General features: G+C 46.4%; 1 protein-coding gene across 1 annotated transcript; it reads left to right on the plus strand.

Annotated features, from left to right (window-relative positions):
• The first annotated feature begins 313 nt into the window (after positions 1-313).
• Positions 314-24,670, plus strand: DBNL (drebrin like). The gene is made up of 13 exons (XM_040414568.1): positions 314-492; positions 3,938-3,993; positions 4,655-4,767; positions 4,850-4,924; positions 9,600-9,743; positions 10,160-10,237; positions 10,315-10,466; positions 10,960-10,993; positions 13,937-14,030; positions 14,143-14,331; positions 14,441-14,529; positions 14,610-14,694; positions 24,322-24,670. The coding sequence occupies exons 1-13, from the start codon at positions 410-412 to the stop codon at positions 24,459-24,461; spliced, it is 1,332 nt and encodes a 443-aa protein (XP_040270502.1). The 5' UTR covers positions 314-409; the 3' UTR covers positions 24,462-24,670.
• Positions 24,671-26,511: the final 1,841 nt, after the last annotated feature.

A 26,511-nucleotide genomic window follows, 5' to 3' on the forward strand; every position in this document is an offset into this window, starting at 1 on the left:
TTTTTAATGCACCATTTTGGGAACATGTAATGATTGATTAAAGCCAGCTGTTTAGCTAAAAGCCATTATGTTTACATCAGTATTAGTGGTCACTAAGGGGTTAAGGATAGGCCACACATGAAGTCACAGCCCCTTTAAAGGCTATGTCACACATGAAGTCACTGCCCCTTTAAGGACATACAAAGTGCTGAGCTACAAGTAGGAAATGCAGAAACAATAGAGGAGACGCTGCAGGAAAGGGAACATCGAGCATTTCTGCAAGGTGACTCATGCAGGGCGGTTCCCCGTGCGGCCGGCAGGTGGCGCTGTGCGGGGAGGAGCTCTTCTGCACAAGGAGGAAGCGGCGCACGGCGGAGCAGGGTGGAGGAAGTACCGGGGCCGGAGTGACATCGCTAACCCCTCGCACATCATGTCTGTGAACCTCAGCAAGAATGGAGCCGCCCTGCAGGCCGCCTACAAGGACGTGGTGGACGGGAAGACGAAGACTGACTGGTGAGTGTGTGCGTGGGCACTGCAGCCTGTGCACTACTGCTCTCAGCATCCCCACCCTCCAGCTGGGGCTTGTACCACTCTAGCTGCGGAGGAACTACAACCTCCAGCATGCTATGACTTGCAGGTAGCAACCAAAATGAATGGAAGGTCAGAAGTTGTCACCACCTAGGGTCATACATGGCACCCATTTAAATGAATGGGCGACTGTGTAAGGCTGGGGCTACACCGCGACCCCGCGTCATTGGTGTAACAGTGCGACCTACTGCCGCAGCCACCCATAATCCACACCTGGTGATTGAGTCGTGTGCGATTTTTTTACTCCTTTGACTTTAATGGACAAATGAGCCTCTAGGAGCAACGGGGGCGTCGCCATTACTCCTGAGGCTCTACTCTCTCTGCAACTGCCACGCCCCCTGTACTTTGACAGGGCCAGGGGTGATATTTTTTAAAGGGTTTCTATCACTTCGTTTCACCTATTTAGCTTTCAGACACTAGCGATCCGCTAGTGTCTGCTTTATCTAACCATCCTAATATAAGAGCTTATTGTCCTGCCGTTTAGCTAAAAAAATAACTTATATAGATATGCAAATGAGCCTCTAGGTGCTATGGGGGCGTGATTAGCACCTAGAGGCTCCGTCTACCTTAACAAACTGCCGCCGCCCAGCGCGTCCCTCCAGCCCGCCCATCTCCTCCGGAATGCGATGCTCCTCGTATTCGGCGCATGCGCAGTGAATGTCTGATCGCTTCCCTGCTCAGACATCTCCACTGCGCCTGCGCCGATGACGTCATAGTGCTCCGAGGAACAGGCGCAGTGGAGATGTCTGAGCAGGGAAGCGATCAGACATTCACTGCGCATGCGCAGAACAGAGACGCGCACGGAGAGGATCGCTTCAGCTGGAGATGGGCGGGCTGGAGGGACGCGCTGGGCGGCGGCAGTTTGTTAAGGTAGACGGAGCCTCTAGGTGCTAATCACGCCCCCATAGCACCTAGAGGCTCATTTGCATATCTATATAAGTTATTTTTTTAGCTAAACGGCAGGACAATAAGCTCTTATATTAGGATGGTTAGATAAAGCAGACACTAGCGGATCGCTAGTGTCTGAAAGCTAAATAGGTGAAACAAAGTGATAGAAACCCTTTAACTGCCTGGTCCTGCCAATTGAAGTGCAGGGGGCGTGGCAGTTGCAGAGAGAGCAGAGCCTCTAGGTGTAATGGCGACGCCCCCGTTGCTCCTAGAAGCTCATTTGCATATGTTAAAGGATAATTTTTTTTCAGCAATGCGGGCACATATGTTTTGATCCGAGCAATGGGGAGTTGCAGCAGCTGCGGCCGTGCAGGGATCCGGAACGACGCGGGTGCCGGAGAGTATAATCCATACGAGGGGCCCGGGCGGGGATATTTTAGATATCGGATAACTCCTTTAAAGTCAATGTAGTAAATGTCACGTGCGACGTGTGACTCAAAACCAATCAGATCTGTTTTCTTTTTATGTGACTGTTGAATCGCGGTCACTATGCGCCATAAGATCCAGTGTCGGCCTGTGGCCCCAGCCTATTAGAGGGGTCCTAGGTAGGGGACACACCCTGCTGACGTCTATGGTTGTTCTCCCTCCTGTCACCTCCCTCCCAAGTCCTGATTGACAGGGCCAGGCAGCGTTCGCATCCTCCTGCCGGCCCTGAGTGCATGGTAAATCTCGTGTCTGCGCTGTGCCGTTCAGTATTCAGCGCAGGCGCAGTAAGGATGTCGGCAGTGAGCGTCCTTCCTTTACTGTGCCTGCGCTGAATACTGAACGCGAGATTTACCATGCACTCGGGCTGAGGTTGTCTAATGAGCTGGAGCTTTCATCTTAAAGGGATGTTTAAAGTGAGGAGTTAATCTGGCAATGAGTGCGGATTGTACTTTATAACCTTTTCTGATTCATTCCTTTTAAATGACAGAAATCTCCTCTTTAACGTGACTAAGAGCGCGACGCCGAGCCGGCGCTTTAAAGGGCGTGTGTCACCAGAAAATGACTTCTACAATAAGTCACATTTTTATGTTTATTACTTATTATAATTTCATTATTATTTTTCATTTTCCGTGCCTCTATATTTTAAAGAAAATCCTAAAGTCCTGCAGTTTTCACACTGACCGCTAGGCCTGAAATATGTGAAGACTAGAAATGAGCGAATTTCCTATTTTGAAATTCGTTCACGCTTCGTTTGTTGGTTAAAGGTGGATTGCGTTATGGATTCCGTTACCGCGGACCATAGCGCAATTCTATGACGGAATGTATAACGGAATGCCTTTAGAAGCGTTCCGTTATTCATTCCGTCACAATAGAAGTCTATGGGCTGCAAAACGCATCCGTCCCGTATCCATTATGCGTAATGCCTCTTATAGGTTTCCGTTATTTTCCATTCTAACCATGGTATAACTGAAAACCAAAAACGGAATCCATAACGGTGAGGTGAACCCGCCCTTAGCTGTTCACAGCAACCAATCAGATTCTACCTTTCATTTTCCAAAGGAGCTCTGAAAAATGAAACGTGGAATCTGAGTGGTTGCTACGGGCAACTAAGCCAGTTTTCCTCCTTTCCTACAGTTTTGATAAATCCGTCCAGCGGACAGGCGCTGACCCTATTCTCTTTGTGTACGTCGGTTTTCTGCCTTAAACGAAGACAGAAATCTACGGCAGCTCAGAGCTGTCGCACGGACTACGGGAGGATGCGCCCTAATATATGAGGGATCCTCATCAGAAATTAGGAGCGTCCTCCTGTAACGCAGGGGATATCGAGGCGGGAGCAGAAAGCGCCAGTCTTGATAAATCACCCCCCCCCCCCCCCCTACGGGAGAAGATATGCTCAGTAAACCTCAATCTGGCCCAGAACCAAACCCCAAGCCGGGGCGTCCCACCCGTATAATTACACACTAGCGGCGTACTGCTGGGTGATGTCACCGGACCGCCCTGCACACTGCTGTCTTAAATCGACAGTGCACCTAGACATGTATGAGAGAAAGCAGAAGTCAGTGCACATACCGTCTCCTTACAGCCTGCACTGTTTGTGCCGCCATATAGTGCCTTAGTGCAGCAGCAGGAAGTCTCATGCATTGGTTGCAGAGGTGCACATACACCTGGGGCCAGGTAATGCTACAGTAGTGGGGCGGGAAGTGTATGACCGCCCACCGCTTACCCCACAGATATATTAGCTGATTTGGTGAGATTTCAACCCATTTAAGTCAAATACCAATATGACCTGCTGTTTGCTGTTCTTGCGTTTTCGTTATTACGTCAGCATAATAGGATTGGGATCGGTAGCTTATGTTCAGGTTTGTTGGGGGTTATAGTCCTGCTATTACGGCACAGACTGCTGTTCTGCAGTTGCTCCCTTTTGCTGATTTATACACCTGATAGTTTCAGACGATTTGTATACTACATAGTGGTAATTGGATCTTTTATATTTCAGGGCTCTCTTCACGTATGAAGGCAACAGCAACGACATCAGACTGGCAGGGACCGGAGGTGTGTGGTTTGTGACAGACGTCGGAAACCTTCTTGTATAAGAAGTCTTAGGCTACTTTCACACTAGCGTTTTTGTTTTCCGGCACTGAGTTCCGTCCTAGGGGCTCAATACCGGAAAAGAACTGATCAGTTTTATCCCCATGCATTCTGACTGGAGAGAAATCCGTTCAGGATGTCTTCAGTTCAGTCACTGAATGGCGTTTTGGAAGGAGGAAATACCGCAGCATGCTGCAGTGTTATCTCCGTCCAAAATTCCGGATCAGTGTGGGGTCTGGTATTAAAAGTGCGGCAATGCCGGATCCGTCCTTCCGGTCTGCGCATGCGCAGACCTTTTTTAAAATTGTAAAAAAAAAATTGAAATGGATCTGTTTGTCTGTAGGACAAACGGACAGACGGATCCGTTCTTGCAATGTATTTGTGAGACGGATCCGTCTACAAATACTGTCCGTTTGCATGCAGATTGCCGGATCCGGCAGGCAGTTCCAGTGACGGAACTGCTTGCCGGATCCCTCTGCCGCTAGTGTGAAAGTAGCCTTAGCCTCTGCTGAAACCTCATGCTATGAGTATTCGGACTGTGAAAATCTATGCTTCATCTGGCTATTATAACCCTCCTCCTCCTCTGTCTGGGACTTTCCACCATTCATCTGTCTTCTTCTCACAGATGGAGGCCTGGAAGAACTTGTGGATGAGCTGAGCAGCGGTAAAGTCATGTATGCCTTCTGCCGAGTGCAAGACCCCAACTCTGGTCTCCCCAAATATGTCCTTATTAACTGGGTAAGAACATTGTTGCGTGGTATCGGGCTTTTCTTACCATTGCCTCTTCTCCCACTTGTGTCACATGTTATTTCTCCTCCAGACAGGGGAAGGGGTGAAGGATGCCAGAAAAGGGGCTTGTGCCAATCACGTCAGTACTATGGCAAACTTTCTAAAGGTAAGAGTCCTACTCCCTGTGTCGGTGCAGACATAAAAGGGTGTTTAAAAGGGATTGTCTTCTGAAAACAGCACCACACCAGTCCATGTGTTGTATCTGGTATTAAAACTTTGCTCTATTGACGTGAATGGGGCTGAGCTGCGATACCACACACAACCAGCGGATAGATGTGGCGCTGTTTTTGAAAGAAAGCAATCCTGCTTTTCTAATCCCAGGCAATCTCTTTAATTCAAGATTTATGAGGACATGTCTATATATGTGTATGTTAAAAATGTGACTTGTCTGCGTGTCACTTGCCATAAAATAGTTGAAGAGGTTTTCTGGGAAGGTGACAACCTGTGGAAGGAAGATGATTTCACCTCCGCTTACCACTCCATCACGCTGCAGATTCTGCAATCTGGGCTGTGCGCATGTCGCTGCAGGCTCTTCCACTGATGTCGGCCATATCTGCTTCTGTGTCTTCCTGTATAGAGGAGTGGTGAGTAGTGGTGTATTGTTCTTCCTTCCCCATCTTGTCTTAATGCTAGGATTTAGTCAAGGCCCCAGAGAACCACTTTCATTTCCAGTGAAAAGGCAGTAAAGCTTAGTGTAAGTGCCGGACCTTGTAGTCACAGCTGCACTTTTTTGTGTTTCTTGGCCAATACAAAATGTGAGATGTGACACACACGCACCTCCTTTGTACAGGCTTTGAAGAATTGGCAAATGTTTGTCTAAACTTAACATTCCCCCATCCATAATAGTTGGGGGGGGGGGGGGGGAGACACAAACGGTCCCTCCGCTCTTTGTGTAATGTATGGAGCTGGTTAATGATTAACAAGGTTGTAGGATTTCGGACCATTGTTGATAAGATATTGAAGGCCTATCCTTATATCATCAATATAAAAGTAAAGCCCGTTTAATGTTTAGTCCTTGTATGCTCTAAAAGAATCCATAGCTTTTTTTACGTAATGATTTATGTAAGTGATTACTGTATTTTTCGCCCTATAAGACGCACTGGCCCATAAGACGCACCTAGGTTTTAGAGGAGGACAATAAGAAAAAAATATTGTTCATTAGACCGAAGATCAAACCCCTAATATTAATCAGACCTCAGCTGACAGCACCAATCAGACCCCCCAATCAGACCTCAGATAAGAGCCCCAATATAAATGAGACCCCATTCAGACCTCAGATCAGCCCCCATGCCTCTTATCATCAGGACCCTACTAACATTCTCCTCGCAAATCTGCTCGGCCAGTCCCTGTCAACCAGCACCAGACGGGGCTGGCTGGTCTCTACACCAGCTACAGCAGACCTGACCTTACCACCCAGCGCACGCCACGGCTGATCGCGATCCCCATTAGCAAGTATGCTCTGTGGGCTCTCCCTCTTCACAGGTAACTCAGATGTGTGGTACATCGCAGGCTGCTGTTCCTATGCAGCGCAGCCTGCGATGTGCCGAGAATAAGCAATGCGCCACATATTTTATATTTCTTTGCCCTGTATTCACCCCATAAGGCGCACTACCGTTCCCCCACCCCCATTTTAGGGGGGGGAAAGGTGCGTCTTATGGGGCAAAAAATACGGTACAATATTAGAGACAAAGAATAGGTTTACTAGAAAATACTGTACAATAGAAAGGAGGACCCTGTTGGGCCACTTCTAGCCTGGATACAAGATGGGTTACAGTTGGACATGGAGGCATTGCAGTTCTGTATGGTATTCTATGACTCATTTGCCCCCCAATGTTGCAGCTGGACCTGTAGATCCTGCACGCTCGTAGGTTGCCGAAGCTGGGGTCCCAGTTGGTCCTATAAATGCTTGATTGGCAATAAATCTGGTGACCGGGCAGCCAAGGAAGTGTTGTAATCTGGTGGAGACATTCCTGGGAAACCCATGCTATGTCTGGGCGAGCATTATCCTGCTGAATAATGCCAGTTGGAAGCCCTGCCATGAGAGGAACACATGTGGCCGCAGGATGTCCTTCACATATCGCAGAGCTGTTAGTGTCCCTCGTATCAATACTAGGGGTGTCCGACTGTCGTAAGTGATGGCTCCTCACACCAGCAGTTGGGGCAGTGTGTCACTAGAGGAAAGACAGGACTGAAGTGCTCAACATGATTACTCCATACTCAAACCGGACCATCATCAGATCTCAAACTGAACCGGGATTATGTTTCCAGTCCGTAGCAGTCCAGGTTTCTCGTTCACAACACCACTGCAAACTAAAGCTGTGGTGGCTGGCTGTCAATGGCATTGTGATACCGAATTTTCTTCTGCCAAGTGCCTGATAATGGTTCGGGCACCTGTGTCTGGATAGTGGACAACAAATCTGTGGGAGCTGCTTGTGTTTGCCAGCGGATCAAACTATCCTCTCTACTGATGGTCTGTCTGCCTGTCTGGAGCCTGTTCGCCATGTGTGCCTGCCCTCATGAAACCACTACTCCCAATACCTCCCTACAGCTGGTAGGCCATTTGTCAAAACGATTATCCTGCTTCTCTCAGTCCAATAATGTGCCTAGCAGTCGGTGATCTCTCACCAAGAGATACACTACCCAAAAGTGGCCTCTGAAAGGATTTTTTTTTTTTTTTTTTTTTTTTAATAGGGCAGTTGGGGAAGTACTTTTATGCCCTCTTGTAGCAACACCCAGTGTCCAACCAGACCACACCTTTAATCGTTTACATACTGCCTGAGACACAACGGCATGCTGATGCAGATTTTAATCTGGATTTTTTTTTTGTTAATGAGTATATGTGTGTGTGTGTGTGTGTGTATATATACACTCTATATCTGTGCTGTACTTGGATACTAGCCATAATTATGGCCTATTATAGTAGGAACTACAGGAGAACTGTCTAAATATATGTGACTGTGCTGTGCGCCTCTTTGGTGCCTGGCTTGCCTGGATTTTGGCATTCTTCCTGTGAACATGTTCTTGTGCTGTAAACTATAGCAACCACTAGGACTCCTGCGGCTAGACTCCCAGTGTACTAGAGACTGATGACGGCTCTGCCGTACAATATGTTCCCTCCCGTCTCTTACTATAGGGATACTAGTGTCAGATTCCATGTTGTTGTCACTTGTGCAGTAAATTATTTTTCTTGGGCTAAAATACTCCTCATTCAAGTGATCTTAATCTAAACGGGTCCGAAATGCTGTGCAGTTTAAAGCCTTCCCTCGTAGCTGTCAACTGAGCTTGTAGTTAACCTTGATCTCACTGGTGGTTAAAACAAGAGAGCGGTATTTTAATATTTACAAAAGGCCGGGTAGTGAACAATGTGAGATAAGGGACGATGGGGACGAGATAATTGACTTGTGACAGCTGCCAGGAACTGACCTGCCTACAGCGTACCTGTCGTATAATATTTTTAGATAAATCACATCCTCTGCACGTTCCGGCAGCATGCAGTTTCTGTGCTAATCCTTCCATGACTGGGGTTATTTTGGGCCTCCATAACCAGCGCAAGCTTTCACCTATTGGAATGCTGCATTCTGAAGGTGATTTTTATTTTTTGTTTCTCAGTCAACCCCAAAATGTGTGTTGTGTTTTTTTTTTGTTTTTTTTGTTAGACAGGTGCCGCTTTCTTATTATATAAAACTGGAGTGGACCCCGAGCCGTCTGAAGTGGCTGCAGCCTCTTCCTGGGCCGGTGACATCATATTCATTGGTCACATGGGCTAGGCAAAGCTCAGTCCCATCAGTATTGGGCCTCATGCACTCGGCCGTTGCCCGGCCATGCCTGTATCGCGGCCCACAAATGGCGGGTCGGCAATATGCGGGCACTGGCCGTGTGCTCACCCATTCACTTAAATAGGTCCGCAATCCGGAAGGTGCGGTGCGGAAGGGAGGCACAGAAACCCATGGAAGCACGACAGAGTGATCACAGACCTGTTCAAGTTGAGTTGGTCTGGATCCGTCACGGCAGTGCCCATGCATTGGGGACCACAAACTTCAACGGCTGTGTGCCTAAGGCTATACACATTTTTGCAGAACGGGTGCGGGCCCTTTCATTTCAATGGGGCTGCAAAAGATGCAGACAGCACACTGTACAGACAAAAATAGGCATTTTCTATATAGCGCCTGCCCTGCGCGTTCCGCAAAATGCAGAACACACATGGCCGGTATCTGTGTTTTGTGGATCCGCAATGTGTGAATGTATCCTTAGACTGACTTTCCTTGGACCCACCAGAGGAAGTGCTTCTGAGCTTAGCCCCGCCCAGGGCATTGATACTAGTTGTGATGTCACTGGGCCTGCTGTAAACAGCGAGAAGGCTGCGGCACTACTGCCAGCGCCGCTGCCTTCTCAAACAGCTGATCGACGGGGGTCCCGGGTGTCGGACCCCCGCCGATCAGGTGCTGATGATCTATCCAGAAGATAGATCATCAGTTTAAAAAACTGCAGAACCCTTTTAATTCTCCTGTGCATAGCCATGTCATATATGTAGCTTTAAATGGATCTCCCTCCCTTAGCTATAGACACGGCCTCTGAACATAGAGGATCATTCATAGGTTCAGATTCGTAGTGTCCGGATGAATGCCTTGTAACGCATGGAGTTTCGATGATGTAAGCAGCATTTGGTTCACTCTCAGGTGGCCTCCTGGAACAAGTCCTTAATATAAAGACTATATTACCAAATGCCTGCTTGTCTTCTCGCAAGCAATTGGATCTTCTGTCTAACCTCTGTCTTGCCCTAGGGAGCCCATGTGACAATTAATGCCCGTGCTGATGAGGACGCGGAGCCAGACACCATCATGGAGAAGGTTGCCAAAGCTTCTGGAGCCAATTACAACTTCCATAAGGAGACCAGCAGAGGCAGTGATGCTCCCCAGGGCCCGGTGGTGAGGAAATCCTAGCAGCCAGAGATGGTGCAGATGGGATCACGTTTATAAAGCTGGGCAGCACTCGTTTAGCTGGTAGCTATATCTCCCAACTCCCCTCCCTCAGAACGTGTGCACGGCCAAGTATGCATGTCTTCTGAATGGGAAGAGAAGAGTGAGCCGCTACCAGGTTCTTCTGGTGATGGCTTATCTCTCGGGGACAAAAGGATTGAGCATGTTGAAACCCACCTGTCCGATCCTTCTCTTCCCTGACATCTGCAATCCAGAAGAATCCCTATACACAATAGATGGCATGTTCAACTAACATGAATGTGTATGGCCAGCCTTTGAAAGCGGTTTTCAGCGGCTGGAACATCAGTGGTGATAATAAAGAAGGCCTCACACTGGTGACATTGATGTTTCCCTCTCTACCACAGGGCTCTGTGTACCAGAAAACAAATGCAATGTCTGAAATAAAACGGGTTGGAAAAGAGAACTTCTGGGCCAAGGCAGAGGTGAGGTCCTACTGCTAATAGCCGCTGCTTAATGATAGCCTTGCAGGTGTAACCCACCATTCATTCTCTGCACATAGAAAGATGAAGAGGAGCGCATACAGGATGAACAGAGAAGAACGAACCTGGAGAGGGAGAGATTGGAGAGGGAGCGTAAAGAGAGAGAGCAGAAAGAGGCAGAGGAGAGGGAAAGACGATTTAAGGAAAGGGCAGGAGCAATAGATGCCCAGAGGTAAGTGTGGATTTCATAGAGCACTCGCTGCCTAATGCCATAGTCTCCAAACTGTGGCTGTCCAGCTGTAGCAGAATGACCACTCCCAGCATACCTAATGGCCCTGGCCTGTTGAGAGTTGTGGTTTAAAGGGGGTTATCTAAGACTTAAAAAGATCTGAAAGAGTGGCCAACCCGTGGTGGGTTCACACTTACCCGGGCTACTCTGCTGGGTTCCTCTGCGATGTTCTGCCATCAACATTGTGACCATCACAGCCAATCACTGGGTCACATGCTGCGCGGGTGATAAGTCACCACTGCGCCCGTTAATAAGACAGCAAAGACGGCCAGGGAGCAATGGATCCAGAACCCAGAAGTGGGGGACCAGGTAACTGTGAACCCACCATGGGTGGGCCACTCTCTGAGGTCCCTTTTAAGTCTTGGATAACCCCTTTAGTGGGTTGGAAACCACTTTCTTAAAGGAAACATATTAACTTTTCTTTACTCCCATACAGGATGCAACAGCTAGACGCAGACAAAAAAGATCGGGTGAGTGATTGTGCAATGATGGTGTCATATGCAGTAAAACTTTGTCCATAGGATTCTAAAAGAACTGTCGTGTTGGTCCAGCTACAACTCCCACCATGCCCTGCTGTAGGCTGTCTGCAGTAGGCTGTCTGGGCATGCTGGGAGTTGTAGGTTTGCAACAGCTGAAGGGCCGCAGGTTGAGCATCCCTGACTACTGTATTATCTTGTAGGCCTATCTAGTGGCTCCCCACCCCTCGCTAGCCTCCCAAACAGGTGGTCATACTGCAAGACACTCCATTGCTTTGTTGAGAAATTTTGATTTCAGTCTTTGCCAGGATCAGTCATGATCTGCAATCAGTGACCAGATGATCAATGTCCATCAAGGATTTATAGGCTATAATCTAAATTTTTTTTTTACCAGAATTCTTCCTTTTCTTAAATTATAAAGAAGCAATTCTAGGGAGGCTAGACACTATAGATAAGGGGGGCAAGTTCTGGTCTTGAAATGAGAAACACTCTATAAGAGTATCCGACGTTCTTGCAGATCTGTGCCTATGCATTACATTTCCCATAGAGCTGCCGCTGTGAAATAAAATATTCAGATTATTACGGCTGTATGAATATTTAAAAAGATTAGTTTTATTTGTATTTCTGTAATATATGCACAAGGAAATGCATGCGAGTCTAAATATACATGAATATAATTTTATTTATTTTTTAACATTTTTTAAATCTAATTAAAGAGAACCTATCGCCAAAAAAATGCCCTGTAAGCTACAGGCAGCATGTTGTAGAGTTATAGTTTTACGGGAAACTATTTAGTATAACTTGTGTTTTATCCATTTGAATTCCTGCTCATTCTGGACTTTTCAGTCCAGGAGGTGGTCCTATCAGTGATTGACAGCCTTCCCTCTGACTGTGTATACAGTGACAGCTGTCAATCACTGATAGGACCACCTCCTGGACTTTAAAGGGTTTCTACCACTTCGTTTCACATAATTAGCTGTCAGACACTAGCGATCCGCTAGTGTCTGCTCTGCCAAACCATCCTAATATAATTGCTTTTGGGGCAGCCGTTTCGCTAAAAAAAAACTTATATTGATATGCTAATGAGCCTCTAGGTGCTATGGGGGCGTCATTAGCACCTAGAGGCTCGGTCTACCTTCACAAAATGCCGCCGCCCAGCGCGTCCCTCCAGCCCGCCCATCTCCTCCGGAATGCGATCCTCCCTGTGAGCGTATGTATTCGCCGCATGCACAGTGAATGTCTGACCGCTTCCCTGCTCAGACATCTCCACTGCGCCTGCGCCGATGACGTCATAGTGCTCCGAGGAACAGGCGCAGTGGAGATGTCTGTGCAGAAAGCGGTCAGACATTCACTGCGCATGCGGCGAATACAAACGCTCACAGGGAGGATCGCATTCCGGAGGAGATGGGCGGGCTGGAGGGACGCGCTGGGCGGCGGCATTTTGTGAAGGTAGACCGAGCCTCTAGGTGCTAAAGACGCCCCCATAGCACCTAGAGGCTCATTAGCATATCAACATAAGTTCTTTTTTTCGCGAAACGGCTGCCCCAAAAGCAATTATATTAGGATGGTTCGGTAGAGCAGACACTAGCGGATCGCTAGTGTCTGACAGCTAATTATGTGAAACGAAGTGGTAGAAACCCTTTAATGCTCAGAATGAGCAGGAATTTAAAGTGTAACTATAAATGTTTTTAGCATATGTTACTGCTGCTGCAGCATTATGTATGAAGCCATCTTTAGTTTCTTCACATGCCACAGTTTTCCTTGAGCTTGTCACTGGTTACAGCTGTTTTGAACCCTACAATATGAGGATATTCCCAAGATGGCTCCTCTGCCAGTTCTGAGGCCAAAGCTGCCTTCCCTCACTTTACATACACAGTGCTTCAGCCATCAGCTTCCTGCCAGCCAATCAGATTGGATTACTGAGAGACACGCCTCCTCACTCTGAAGCCTAATGCAGACATGCAGTGTGGAGGACCGCCCTTCTGTTTTCTGTTTACAATGAACTGGAGACAGACCAGCCCTAGTAATGGTCTTTTAAGGGAGCAGTGGAAAGGGACAGGGGACATTAATGAAAGCTGTTATTATAAGGTAATTACAGATCTTTGGGCAATCATTGACAGACTAACTCAGGTATACATGCCTAGCTCTAATAAACCAGCAAATAGAAAAAAATGACAGTTACACTTTAAATTAATAAATTATAGTTTTACTCAAACTTTTCCCATAAAACTATATATCGGACTGCTCAGCTCCTCCTGCTCTATAACATGCTGCCTGCAGCTCAGACACCATGTTCAACATGTCAGGTTGATGTTAATATTTTTTTTTTACATTTTAATTTTTTTTTTATTTGACATCTCTATTTTATACTACTACTACTGTTCTCCTGTATGCTAATACATCATTCTCTGTGACAATATGGCATAGGCTGCTGTAAGGGCAACACTTAGTGTACCCTAACAGCAGGCCTGGTGTACAGACAACCGAGTGGTCCTTCCTAGACCCCCAGGGCTGACTGCACAGAGGTCCCCTAGTCCTGTTCGTGTCACCAGTTTGTGTCATGTGGTTGCATATTTATTTAAATGAGCACCACATAATAAATTGCATCTTTCCCTGGCAATATCAGGCTTTGGTGGTCAGACCCCCAGAGATCCGCTGATCCCTGGAATGTCTGCAACTTGAAATATCCGTAAATTAAAATGAACTAATATTCAAGTCCCCAGTGGAGAGATCTGCAGAGTTGCATGAAGATCTGTAGGCATTGGTGCACATGTTGAATGAGAGGACATGACGCTGCCGAGTTGGCTGGAAATTCATTGGTGTATATATAGATAGTCCAAAGACATTTGCTTATATTATTGATATAAGAACCTTCTTTGGTCCATAAGAAGTAACAGCACATGAAGATACAAGTCACAACCTTAATGTCTTGTTCAGGACTCCGCTGCCCAGAGGTCAGTAAGTGCACGGGAGATGTTCCAACAGAAAGAGCGCTCTATGCCTAGTGCACCTGCGGCCAGCACCCAGCCTGGTGAGTAGCTGATAAAGGGGGTACGTGGTGGTCTTCTGCTGTCTCTCCCTCACTTTGTTTTCTGTTGCATCACGGCGTTTGTCTCTTTCTGTCTCATGGTGTGTGTTTTCAGGAAGGCTACGCAGTCCCTTCCTGCACAAGTCGACCAGTCAGCCTGAGCCAGAGTCTCCTCCATCATCCCCTGTAAAAAGTGTTCAAGAACCCCCTGCATCCCCTGTGTATCGTGCTCATCAGACACCTCCAGAGTCTCCTGTTGCCCCTGTATTTCATGCACCTCCAGAACCCACTGTCAATGTGAAAGGTACAAAAATGTAGCCAAAAGCATTTGCACTAGGCAAGTATATTGTCGGGCCCGACAATATAAGCTTCATGAGCTCATATGGAGAGTGTGTGTCTTTTCATTTCTGCAGAGCAATCCTATGAGCACGAGGAGGAGGATTTGTACCAGGAGCCCGAAGAAGACGTTGTCTACGAAGAGCCTCCTAAGGAGGATTCTAGAGTAAGAAATGTCCTCCGTGTAGCACTTGTCTCCCCATCGCTGTTGTGCCGTTACTGAATGCTCTCCTTCTGTTACTTCAGGTGCAGCAAGAGGAGGCCATCTATGAGATTGGGGTGGATGAAGACCGGGGACTGTGTGCCAGAGCGCTGTATGACTACCAAGCTGGTGAGTGGAAATTGCACAAGTCAAATATAAATGTCAGGTCCCCATTCACCCAGCATACGCTGAAAGGGTGTCCTTTTGACAAACACTTGGCTGGTGCGTTTTGGAAATTTTGTTTAATTTTGTATATTTTTTTTAACTGGATAGGAAAACCTACACACTTCTATACAGAGGGACACCGTAAAAAGGTGTATACTGTGAGGAGTCATTGGCCGATGTGTATGCATACGTCTGAGACTTATGTGACCTGTATACATATCCCAACATACAGTAGATCTCCAGTGGGATAGAAAAATGAGCAGACCCTAGTAGTAGTTTTAGATGGGTCCTCCTGCTCGGACATCCCTCGCACTATGCAGTGAGCTGACCGGCTGCTGGGGACGGCTCCTCTTCTCTCTGTGTGTACTAGCCTCTCTGTCTCCTCCATTGCATGCAGTTGTTTTTTTTGGCTTTTGAGCTGTTACTATTCCCTAGCTGGAGCCTGTGTGATAGGAACTTGTGGTTGTCTGGAGTCGGAGGTCTGTACGACAACCACATCCCCTTTTTAGGCTTCTAAAAACAGGTTATCTGTGGTGACCTGTACAAAATGTTCCTTCCTGAATGTAAAGTTCTGCATCTCATCAGAAGCTGCTACCAGTAAGGATATATTGGAGAAACGCCCCCTCCCCCCACCCCCACCTTATCAGAATCTGTTGCAGTCCTGCACCTCTGCTCGGACCTATGGCCCCTAATCAGAATCTGTTGCAGTCCTGCACCTCTGCTCGGACCTATGGCCCCTAATCAGAATCTGCTGCAGTCCTGCACCTCTGCTCGGACCTATGGCCCCTAATCAGAATCTGCTGCAGTCCTGCACCTCTGCTCGGACCTATGGCCCCTAATCAGAATCTGTTGCAGTCCTGCACCTCTGCTCGGACCTATGGCCCCTAATCAGAATCTGTTGCAGTCCTGCACCTCTGCTCGGACCTATGGCCCCTAATCAGAATCTGCTGCAGTCCTGCACCTCTGCTCGGACCTATGGCCCCTAATCAGAATCTGCTGCAGTCCTGCACCTCTGCTCGGACCTATGGCCCCTAATCAGAATCTGTTGCAGTCCTGCACCTCTGCTCGGACCTATGGCCCCTAATCAGAATCTGCTGCAGTCCTGCACCTCTGCTCGGACCTATGGCCCCTAATCAGAATCTGTTGCAGTCCTGCACCTCTGCTCGGACCTATGGCCCCTAATCAGAATCTGCTGCAGTCCTGCACCTCTGCTCGGACCTATGGCCCCTAATCAGAATCTGTTGCAGTCCTGCACCTCTGCTCGGACCTATGGCCCCTAATCAGAATCTGCTGCAGTCCTGCACCTCTGCTCGGACCTATGGCCCCTAATCAGAATCTGTTGCAGTCCTGCACCTCTGCTCGGACCCATGGTCAGTCCTACCTGGTGCATAAACTATGCACCCCGTCATATTAGGACCACAGAGATGGAGAGTGGGGAATTTACTAAAGACTGTATTCATACTTTTGGGCATTATATCGCTATTTCTTACTGTTTCGCAATATTAGGTCTCATGGACATTTCTATGAAAAATATGGCAGCATACGGACTGCACTGCCAATACATAGTACATAATTCATGGGTAGTTTGTGCACTGCTCTGTGGTGCCATCGCGGGGGGACCGGTTTCTCCCGAAAGATAACTCTTCCATTAGCGCAAAACCCTGGATGTCCCGTCTGATTTTAGAGATGGGAAGAATTTTTTATTTCTTTCTCACAATACAGTATGAAGCAGTAGACAAATGGGTGGCCATATTCCTCATCTCAGTGACACAGATCCAGAATATTGACCCTGTGTATTGGACTGTAGATGGATTTGTCTTTCGTACCTGTCATTTCAGGTCACTTTACAGAGTAAACCCTCCTCTGCTTACATGTGACATGACACCATGCCTAACCATTATCTGTGGGTGTCCACTAGCTGATTTGATGTCTCCCATACATTGCACGCATAGAGGAGATCCTGCTCCGCTGTAGTTTTGTAGCACATCCTCAGAACTGGACATCATACAGCAGTGCAGAACATTGTAGCTGTGAATCCAGCACTTGGATGAGGTAGTAAAACAGATAATGGAACCAGAAGTGTTTGTCTGTCTCTTTCATGACAGCTGCTCCTTCTCCGCTCTCCATAAACTTCTATAAGTGGCTTTTAACCTGATATCACTCTCTGCCTCTTAAGATGTATTTTAGCAGTGAACTGAGGGTGAATAAACGATTCAGGAGGTAGGAGATTAAGGCTGGGTTCACACGGGCGTGACGGATTGGCTCAGGATGCGTTCAGGGTGCGTTCAGTGAAACTCGCACTATTTTGCAAGCAAGTTCAGTCAGTTTTGTCTGCGATTGCGTTTAGTTGTTCAGTTTTTTCCGCGCGGGTGCAATGCGTTTTGATGCGTTTTTGACGCGCGTGATAAAAAAACTGAAGGTTTACAAACAACATCTCTTAGCAACCATCAGTGAAAAACGCATCGCACCCGCACTTGCTTGCGGATGCAATGCGTTTTTCACGCAGCCCCATTCACTTCTATGGGGCCTGTCCTGCGTTACAAACACAGAATATAGAACATGCTGCGATTTTAAAGCATTGCAGAAGTGATGCGTGAAAAAAAACGCTCATGTACACAGACCCATTGAAATGAATGGTGCCGGATTCAGTGCGGGTGCAATACGTTCACCTACCGCATTGCACCCGCGCGGAAATCTCGCCCGTGTGAACTCAGCCTAAGTGGAGAATGAGCTTTTTTTTTTTTCTCTAATAAGATATATTATAAACTTACCCATAATCGCTTGTACTATTGATTTATGCAGTTTGTCAAAATGATGTTTACACTATGAGTGCCCTGAAGTTTTATGCACAGCCATTCCATTGGTTAGTAATGGTTTGTTCTGGTGCCAGTAATGTTTAATGGTAGCAGAGGAAAGGCTGGATTAGTGTGTGATTGGAGTCTAAACTAGTGAGAAATGCATCTTACAAAAAGGTATATGGGACTGGCAGAACTTCTAATGTGTTTAGGGCTGTGATGCTCAACCTGCGGCCCTCCAGCTGTTGCAAAACTACAACTCCCATCATGCCCTAATGGCTATAGGCTGTCCAGGCATACTAGGAGTTGTAGTTTTGCAACAGCTGGAGGGCCGCAGGTTGAGCATCCCTGGTATAGGGCTTCTCAACTCTCCCTCTACTCAGGGGAGGGAAAGGCTCAGACATGTTGAACTTTAAAATACCCCAAGTCACCATTGGCGGTGTCTGGCAGAGGCCTCCTCCTCTCTTGCTATTGAGAGCACATACATGCTGAGCCGAGGGTGGAAGGAATTACTGTCGGTAAAACGTGCGCTCAGCGGACTATGATGTATGACCACCGTAAAACCTGATTGGAGGGAACTGATTAGCTGCATTTCTTATGGTGTCAGCAGACCGTATAGCTGCCCTCGTTCTGTGATGTAGCAGCACTACAGTAGTTAATCTAGGGCAGTTGGTGCAGGAAATCCTGTGGCCTGAGTAATCTTTCATCATGTGAGTTTATTGTCACTGACGTCAAACCGTTCCTCAATGTGTACAACTCTGTGTCCACTTGTAGTCTCGTAGTCTTCAGCATTCCTGGTCCTTGGTCCCCCATGTCAAGGTGTCTGGCAGCGGCTTATTTTCCCTATTAAAATGAATATTTGCCTGATAGACCCTGACATTTATGGGGGAGTTGGCTCTCTAAAAGTTCGTCATGTGTATAACTATCCAAAAAGACGAGGTGATGTCATGCTCTCTGTAGAAAATTCATTAAGGTCCCAAGTCGCTAATTTTGGCGAGACCCGAGTCACCCGACTACTGTAAATGCATGGGAGTGTTGTCGACTCATCTGCTGTAAGGGGATGTTGCATTTCAAGAGGATAGGTCATCAGTTAAAAAGTCTTGAAAACCCATTTAAAGGGAATCTGTCACCTGCTTTTACCATTTTTAAGCTGGCACCATCGCGATGTTGACTAAAGTACCTTATTTCCAGCAGTCTTCTTTTTACTTGATTTCGTTTTGTAGTTTTGATATAAAAGCGCTTTTTAGGTTATGCTAATTAGGGTCCAAGGAGCCCCTCTGGGCACCTTACTGCCTAATTTGCATATCGTACAAAGCTGGTTTTCACGAGATAAAAAACAAGAAACGCCAAATGAAAGGCACATCCGGGAAGGCGGTGTTCTGTTCTACATGGGAATAGTGTTACTTTATTAGTGATAATCCATGTGACAGATTTCCTTTAATTAACATTCTGCTTCTGTAGGGAACACAAGCGGTTAACGGATAAGTTTAGGAACCCCTAAGGAGCGGTGGAATGTTACAGCTGGACGTTACCCAGTCCTCATGAACAGTTATACCCTGGATCCAGACTAAGTCCTGCACCGAGTAAACCACAGACACCGTGCGGTTGTCTGAAATATCGCAGAGGGTTACTATAGTAATCCACTGGACTGTCATGTAATGTGTGTTGATTCATGATGATCCTGAAGTATTTTCCTAAATAATATATAAAAAATTTAATCAGTAGTAGGATATGCCGCTGTACTGGAGGGGCTGAACACCTACTAGGATAGGTCAGTAGTATGTGATGGGGGTCTGGTCTGACATCCGGCACCCCCTACTGATCAACTGTTTGAAGAGACTGCGGCGCTCCAGTGAGCAACCTCACAGCTTACCAAGCACAGCGCCGTCCATTGTATAGTGGCCGTGCTCAGTATTGCAGCCCAGAACCATTAACTTGAATGGGACTGAGCTGCACCTAGGCCGTATGATTGATGGATGTGACGTCACAGGCCTAGGAAGAGGCCGTGGTCTCTTCAAACAGCTGTCAGACCCCCACTGACCCATCCTGAGGATAGGTCATCAATATTACACACTCGGACAACCCCTTTAGGGTCCATTCACACGTCCGTAGTGTATTGTTCATCCGCAATACACCCGGCCGCCATCAATATTAAGGTCCTGGACAACCCCTTAAAGCATTTATCCCCTTTCACAACCCTTTTTTTTTTTTTTTTTTTTTTTTTTTACTGGTCCCAAAGCAACTAAAACGTCCTACTGTTTTGAGTATACAGCTCCTCATGCCAGCTATGCAGGCTCCTAAGAAGTAAGGGGACAGATGGAAGGCTCCCTGTAGTCTGACTTTAGACATGAAATGGGCCTAATCAAATTTTTAACTAAGGCCTATTGTACACGACCGTATGGCTTTTTCAGTGTTTTGCGGTCCGTTTTTCACGGATACGTTGTTTCTGTTGTGTTTCCGTTTCTGTTCCGTTTTTCCGTATGGCATATACAGTATACAGTAATTACATAGATAAAATTGGGCTGGGCATAACATTTTCAATAGATGGTTCAGAAAAGAACGGAAACGGAAGACATACGGATGCATTTCCGTATGTGTTCCGTTTTTTTTTGCGGACCCATTGACTCTAATGGAGCCATAGACCGTGATTTGCGGGCAATAATAGGACATGTTCTATGTTAAAACGGAAATACGGAAACGGAATGCATACTGAGTACATTCCGTTTTTTTTGCGGCACCATTGAAATGAATTGTTCCGTATACGGACCGCAAAAAACGGCCAGTAAACGGGGAAAAAAACCGGCCATGTGCAGGAGGCCTAAGATAATTATTTTTTTTTTATTCAGTTTAGATTCATTGGAACAAGTAAAAAACTAGACATAACTGCAAGTTCTGAAGTCATTCTGTCTGAGCCGCTTCCTGTGTACGTCAGGGTTTCCAGAATTCTAGCCACTTCTTCTTAAAGAAGATATATATGTGTGATAAAAACACAGTAGCCTAGTAATATAGAGCCACATTTATTAAGACCGGCACACTGCGCTGGTGGTGGATCCGCCGAAGTTATGAATAGGTGCCAGCATCCAGTGCCAGTTCTAAATGTAAGACCGTCTCTTAGGGAAAAAAAATCCTTCCCGACTCCAATCAGAATAACTCCCTGGATCAACGACCCCTCTCTAGTAGCTATAGCCTGTAATATTATTACACTCCAGAAATATACCCAGGCCCCTCTTGAATTCCTTTATTCTACTCACCATCACCACCTCCTCAGGCAGAGACCTCCATAGTCTCACTGCTCTTACCGTAAAGAATCCTCTTCTATGTTTGTGTACAAACCTTCTTTCCTCCAGACGCAGAGGATGTCCCCTCGTCACAGTCCTGGGGATAAATAGATGATGGGATAGATCTCTGTACTGACCCCTGATATATTTATACATAGTAATTAGATCTCCCCTCAGTCGTCTTTTTTCTAAAGTGAATAATCCTAATTTTGATAATCTTTCAGGGTACTGTAGTTGCCCTTTTCCAGTTATTACTTTAGTTGCCCTCCTCTGGACCCTCTCCAGCTCTGCTATGTCTGCCTTGTTCACAGGAGCCCAGAACTGTACACAGGACTCAATGTGTGCTCTGACTAATGATTTGTAAAGTGGTAGGACTATGTTCTCATCACGGGCATCTATGCCCCTTCTGATGCAACCCATTATCTTATTGGCCTTGGCAGCAGCTGCCTGACACTGGTTTTTGCAGCTTAGTTTGCTGTTTATTAAAATTCCTAGATCCTTTTCCATGTCAGTGTTACCGAGTGTTTTACCATTTAGTATGTACGGGTGACTTGCATTATTCCTTCCCATGTGCATAACCTTACATTTATCAGTGTTAAACCTCATCTGCCACTTATCTGCCCAAGCCTCCAATCTATTCAGATCGCTCTGTAGCAGTTTACTGTCCTCTGTAGTATATACATACACAATATATTGTCCTCTGTAGTGTGTGTGTGTATATATATATATGTAATATATATTATACTGTCCTCTGTAGCGTGTTTATATATACAGTATATTGTCCTCTGTAGTATGTGGTCCATACATTTTCATACAGGAAACATACGGCAGGGAATACCATCCTCCATGCGTCTTCATGTCATCCACCACGTTATCCATAATATCCCGAAAGGTGAACTCATCAGGGCAAAAAGGAATTGCACGGATGAGGAATCCTTTAACCTTGAAGACAATAATATCATGAAGAGACTTTCATGTAGGACATATTCCAGGAGTGTGACTCTAAATCACTATAAAATGGTTTCTAAAATGGAGAGAAACACGCTGATCTTTCCTGAGAAACGAGCCTCCGATAATAGACATCGGCAGTGCCCTACTAAAAATAATGACTCAATATAGTGAGCAATTCAGTGAAATATGTAAAATAATAAAAAAAAACATTTACCTCTTCTTAGTTATGACAGTGGTCCGATATTGTGGAGGAGGGTATTAGATGTGCAGCCGGCAGGGCTCCTACCCTTGGCCAATCACTTAGCCCCAGTATGTTTGGGGGTTATCTCTAAATCCACATGGATCAGCAGTGAAGGTAGCTTCAAATGTGGTCATAGCAGATGCATCTGCTGTGACCACATGTTGGTTACCAACCGATTTTAAATCTACTGCCAATGACAAAGAATTTGCGATCCAATCCTACCTCAACTGCAACACTAGGAACGCTATTTATCTGATTACATGTATGGATTGCCGATTGCAGTATGTGGGATGTACATCCAATCAGATAAAAGCCAGAGTACGCAATGTGCCCCACCATGAAAACCGCAATGTATCTGCGGCTAGTCTGCACTTTGCGGTTTGTCATGGTGGGGACACCTCTAAATTTAGAGCGCAGGGCATTGAGTGAGTAGTGGTCCCTGTCCTGAGGAGGAGACCACAGAAGAAGGCATGTTAAACAGAGAGGCATACTGGAGGTTCCAGTTAGCCACACACACGTTACCCTCAGGGGTTAAATAAGACCCGATCTTATTTTGCAGTATTAGGTTATAGGTCATATATCCCTTTAAGGTATTACCTATGAGCCAGTCTTTAGCAACCAATTGTTTTAATAATATCAATTTAGTGTCATTTACTTTTAGTTCACGATTTGATGTTGATATATCTTTAAATATGGCATGTTGTCCCGTGATCACGTGATTTCCTGATTGCGCGGTCAGGTGTGGGTGGGGCATATGTGGCGCAATCTTTTTGAGCTTTTTTATGTCATGATGAAGGACCTATATTGAGAGTGGTCTGAAACGCATTACAAGTATATCCGTGTATTGGAAGTTTTAAGGGAATCAACAAGGTAAAAGAGGAGAGAATATTTAAAAGAAGAAAAACTGCTACAAGAGGACATAGTTTAAAATTAGAGGGGCAAAGGTTTAAAAGAAATATCAGGAAGTATTACTTTACTGAGAGAGTAGTGGATGCATGGAATAGCCTTCCTGCAGAAGTGGTAGCTGCAAATACAGTGAAGGAGTTTAAGCATGCATGGGATAGGCATAAGGCCATCCTTCATATAAGATAAGGGCCAGGGGCTATCCATAGTATTCAGTATATTGGGCAGACTAGATGGGCCAAATGGTTCTTATCTGCCGACACATTCTATGTTTCTAAAACCGCTGGATTAAAGTTTCTTACCTTCCATACTGAAGCTGGACTTGCAAAGTTTTTTCGAGGTTTCTACTAATAGTGTTTACCAGACGCTATGTCGTGGCAAGGAGACACAGGCGAGAGCTGCCTTTTTCCTTTCATACACAGGTCACTATATTACATAAAGTGTTTGAACGCATAGCGAGCGGGCAGCTGGCGGCCTTAGGTGGCATATGCCTTGTATTCCGCTGGTTTCCCAGGAGACACAGATTGCGGTGTTCACTGAATGGCTTCAGTACTAAAACCTCTTGAGTCTGTCCTTGAGGCCATGTTGACATGTAGAGGATTTACACACGGATCATGCGCCTAAATCCTGACCAATTGTGCCGTCATTCGGCATCTCACCATAAGCATGAACGTGCCAGAAAACAATCCTTGTTGTAAAGTAAAAGCGCCGTTGGTTTTACAGTCCACGGCTTGTTCGTGATTTCTTCGGATTCCGCTTAGACAAGCTGTTTTATCCACAGATGGCAACTAGGGGGCGCTGGGTGGGCATTCTTCCTTTTTTTTTTTTTTTTTTTTTTTTTTTTTTTATGGGTATGAACAGATGACCACTGATGCCACAGGGGCGAAATAGCTGGCAACCTGAATGCAATTGCAGAAAAACTGATCCAACATGGAGGACAAATAGTCGGTTTTTCACTGACAGAGCTCGAGTTTTTCATAGTTTCTCAATGAGCCCTAACTTACCCTGCACAACTGCTTTCTTCTAGAACGCCACCCCTCATTCCGCCACACTTTAGAGGGATTGTCCGGATCACAACATGTCTGCTGGCTTCCAAATGTAGTGCCACCCCGTCCACAGGTTGTGTGTGGTATTGCAGCTCAGCACTATTCCCTGCAATGAAGAGGAGCTGTAATACCAAACACAAACCATGGACAAGGTGGTGCTGTTTTTGTATGAAATCAGCCACGCTTCACTAATCCTTTAACCCTCCAAACACTGAAAACATACCTCTTCCAGCAAGTCTGTACCCATAGCCCAAAGGGTTTCCCAACCAGTATCTCAGCACTGACCTGTCTAGCGCCGCTTACTCCTCCTCTGTTCTGTAGATTATAAGCTATGATGCCATAATAATATCATGCATGTTCCTTCTTCTCCTACACAGCCGATGATACGGAGATATCATTTGACCCCGACCAAATTATCACACACATCGAGATGATTGATGAGGGCTGGTGGCGTGGATATGGACCCGACGGGCATTTCGGCATGTTCCCTGCCAACTACGTGGAACGGCTGGAATGAGCGAAGACTGAAGAAGAGATTGAAGAGGGACCTTAAAATGAGAGAGGCCCCTGTTTTACTGAAACGGTTATATTATGATGGGCTGTAACCACCTAATGTTCTCCATGTTCAGCCATGTGGCAGACGGCTAGTCCTTACACAGTACACACCATTCTTCCTGCCCGCCACCTGCTGCTTTTTCTTTCTTGACTCTTCTTCACATAGACCTAGGAGTTTGACAAAAGGAGAACTCAACTAGCAAGGTTGACTATGGTACTTCCTTCTGTCTTGGCGTTGCAGTGACCTCTGGGGGGGGGGGGGACCTTTTGGTGTTGGTTTTTATTATTTCTTGTGCCACAATTATGCTTGGAGGATCCTCCTCCACAATGTCCCTCACTTCACCTTTTACTTGAGATTCTGCCTTCTTCTTGATTTCTTTTACATTCCACTTATATCTGTGAGTTGTTCCTTCCTGACAATCTGCTGATCGCTAGTGGAGGAGACTGGTGCATTTACATGCACTGATCACCTCCAGAGTATGGGGAGGAGCGACCGCTAATGCCATCGCTTTTCCCCATACTGTCTCGTTTCCTGCCAGCAGATCCTGTTTACACAGCACAATCTGCCACCTGGAAACGATGATCTTTTCTGCTGCACAAAAGATGCAATTAACCGATGAACAAGCGTTTTTCTCGTTTATCGGGTAATCGGCGGTGCATTTCCACCCCCAGATCATCGCTAACCAGCATTACTAGTAACACTGGTTAGCGATGATCTGTCAGCCCGTGTAAAGGGCCTTTAACATGCTCAGCTCGTCTTTTCCCTGATACGTGTCTGCAGGGGAGAATAGGGCACCCTCTGCATATTAATGGTTGGCCATTCCAGTCATACCCACCCATTTTGACTGTAATTATCAAATGAGGCGGAATTGCCCGTGAATGGATTTCCAGAGACAAGAGAAATCTGAAGAATGCAGGGAAGACAGCAGCAACCAGTGCAATTACCCTTACAGACCAACATGCATACCGGCCCACAAGCACGAATATTTTGCAATCGTAAAAGGTCTGTGTCACTTCAGTAAGTGGCATTTATCATGTGGAGAAAGGGAATACAAGGCACTTACTAATGTATTGTGATTGTCCATATTGCTTCCTTTCCTGGCTGGATTCATTTTTCCATCACATTATACACCGATTGTTTCCATGGTTATGACCACCCTGCAATCCAGCAGCAGTGGCCGTGCTTGCACACTGTAGGATAAGGCACCAGCCTATCTGGTGGCCGGGGACGGTGGGAGTGCACATAGGCACGCGTGTGCAGCAGCTCCCATCCCAGCCACCTCCTATCTGCAGCGGTGGTCATAACTCCTGGAGACGAGCAGTGTATAATGTGACGGAAAAATGAATCCAGCCAGCAACGGAGGCAATATGGATAATACATTAGTAAGTGTTGTAACCGCCTCTACGTGATGAATGCTAAGTGAGACGACCCCTTTTAAGGGGCAAAGTTGATCAGTATCAGATTGGTGGGATCTGATCCCCACACCGATCAGTTGTTCACTCATGCGCTGCGCCCTCTTTACTGTTAACTGTGCGCCGTCTCCATTGCAGCGCAGTATAATTGCCGAGCTGCAGTAACCTCGAGTGCTGGAGGTAGAACTGTGGCAACACCTTTAGGTAGCTCGTACTTTCTTTTGTCCAATTTGTAATTGATGCAGATTCATACCCACACATGGTAACTACATTCGGTGAGGTTACAGCCTGGAGAATATGGTCTGGGTTACCGCAACCTGATGGTATTGACTTCCCTTACTTTTGTCCTATACTCTCTGCAATATACAACACTGCCGTCTGCGTTGCTCGATTTCTACAGTAAACGACCGAATAAACCTGATCGCAATAGCTTGAGCGTCTAGTGTTTGGAAAGCATTGTGCTGTTTGTAATGTGGCAGGCTTATGATGTCATCAGTGCTACTAAGTGGCGGTCATTCTCCAATCCGTACGGGCAGAGCGGATCATCCTTGGACTTGTCTTGTCCCGTGTAATTTGTTGATGTGTTACATCTAACCCAT

The sequence above is a fragment of the Bufo bufo genome, chromosome 1 (genome assembly GCF_905171765.1).
Source record: "Bufo bufo chromosome 1, aBufBuf1.1, whole genome shotgun sequence".
NCBI lineage: Eukaryota > Metazoa > Chordata > Amphibia > Anura > Bufonidae > Bufo > Bufo bufo.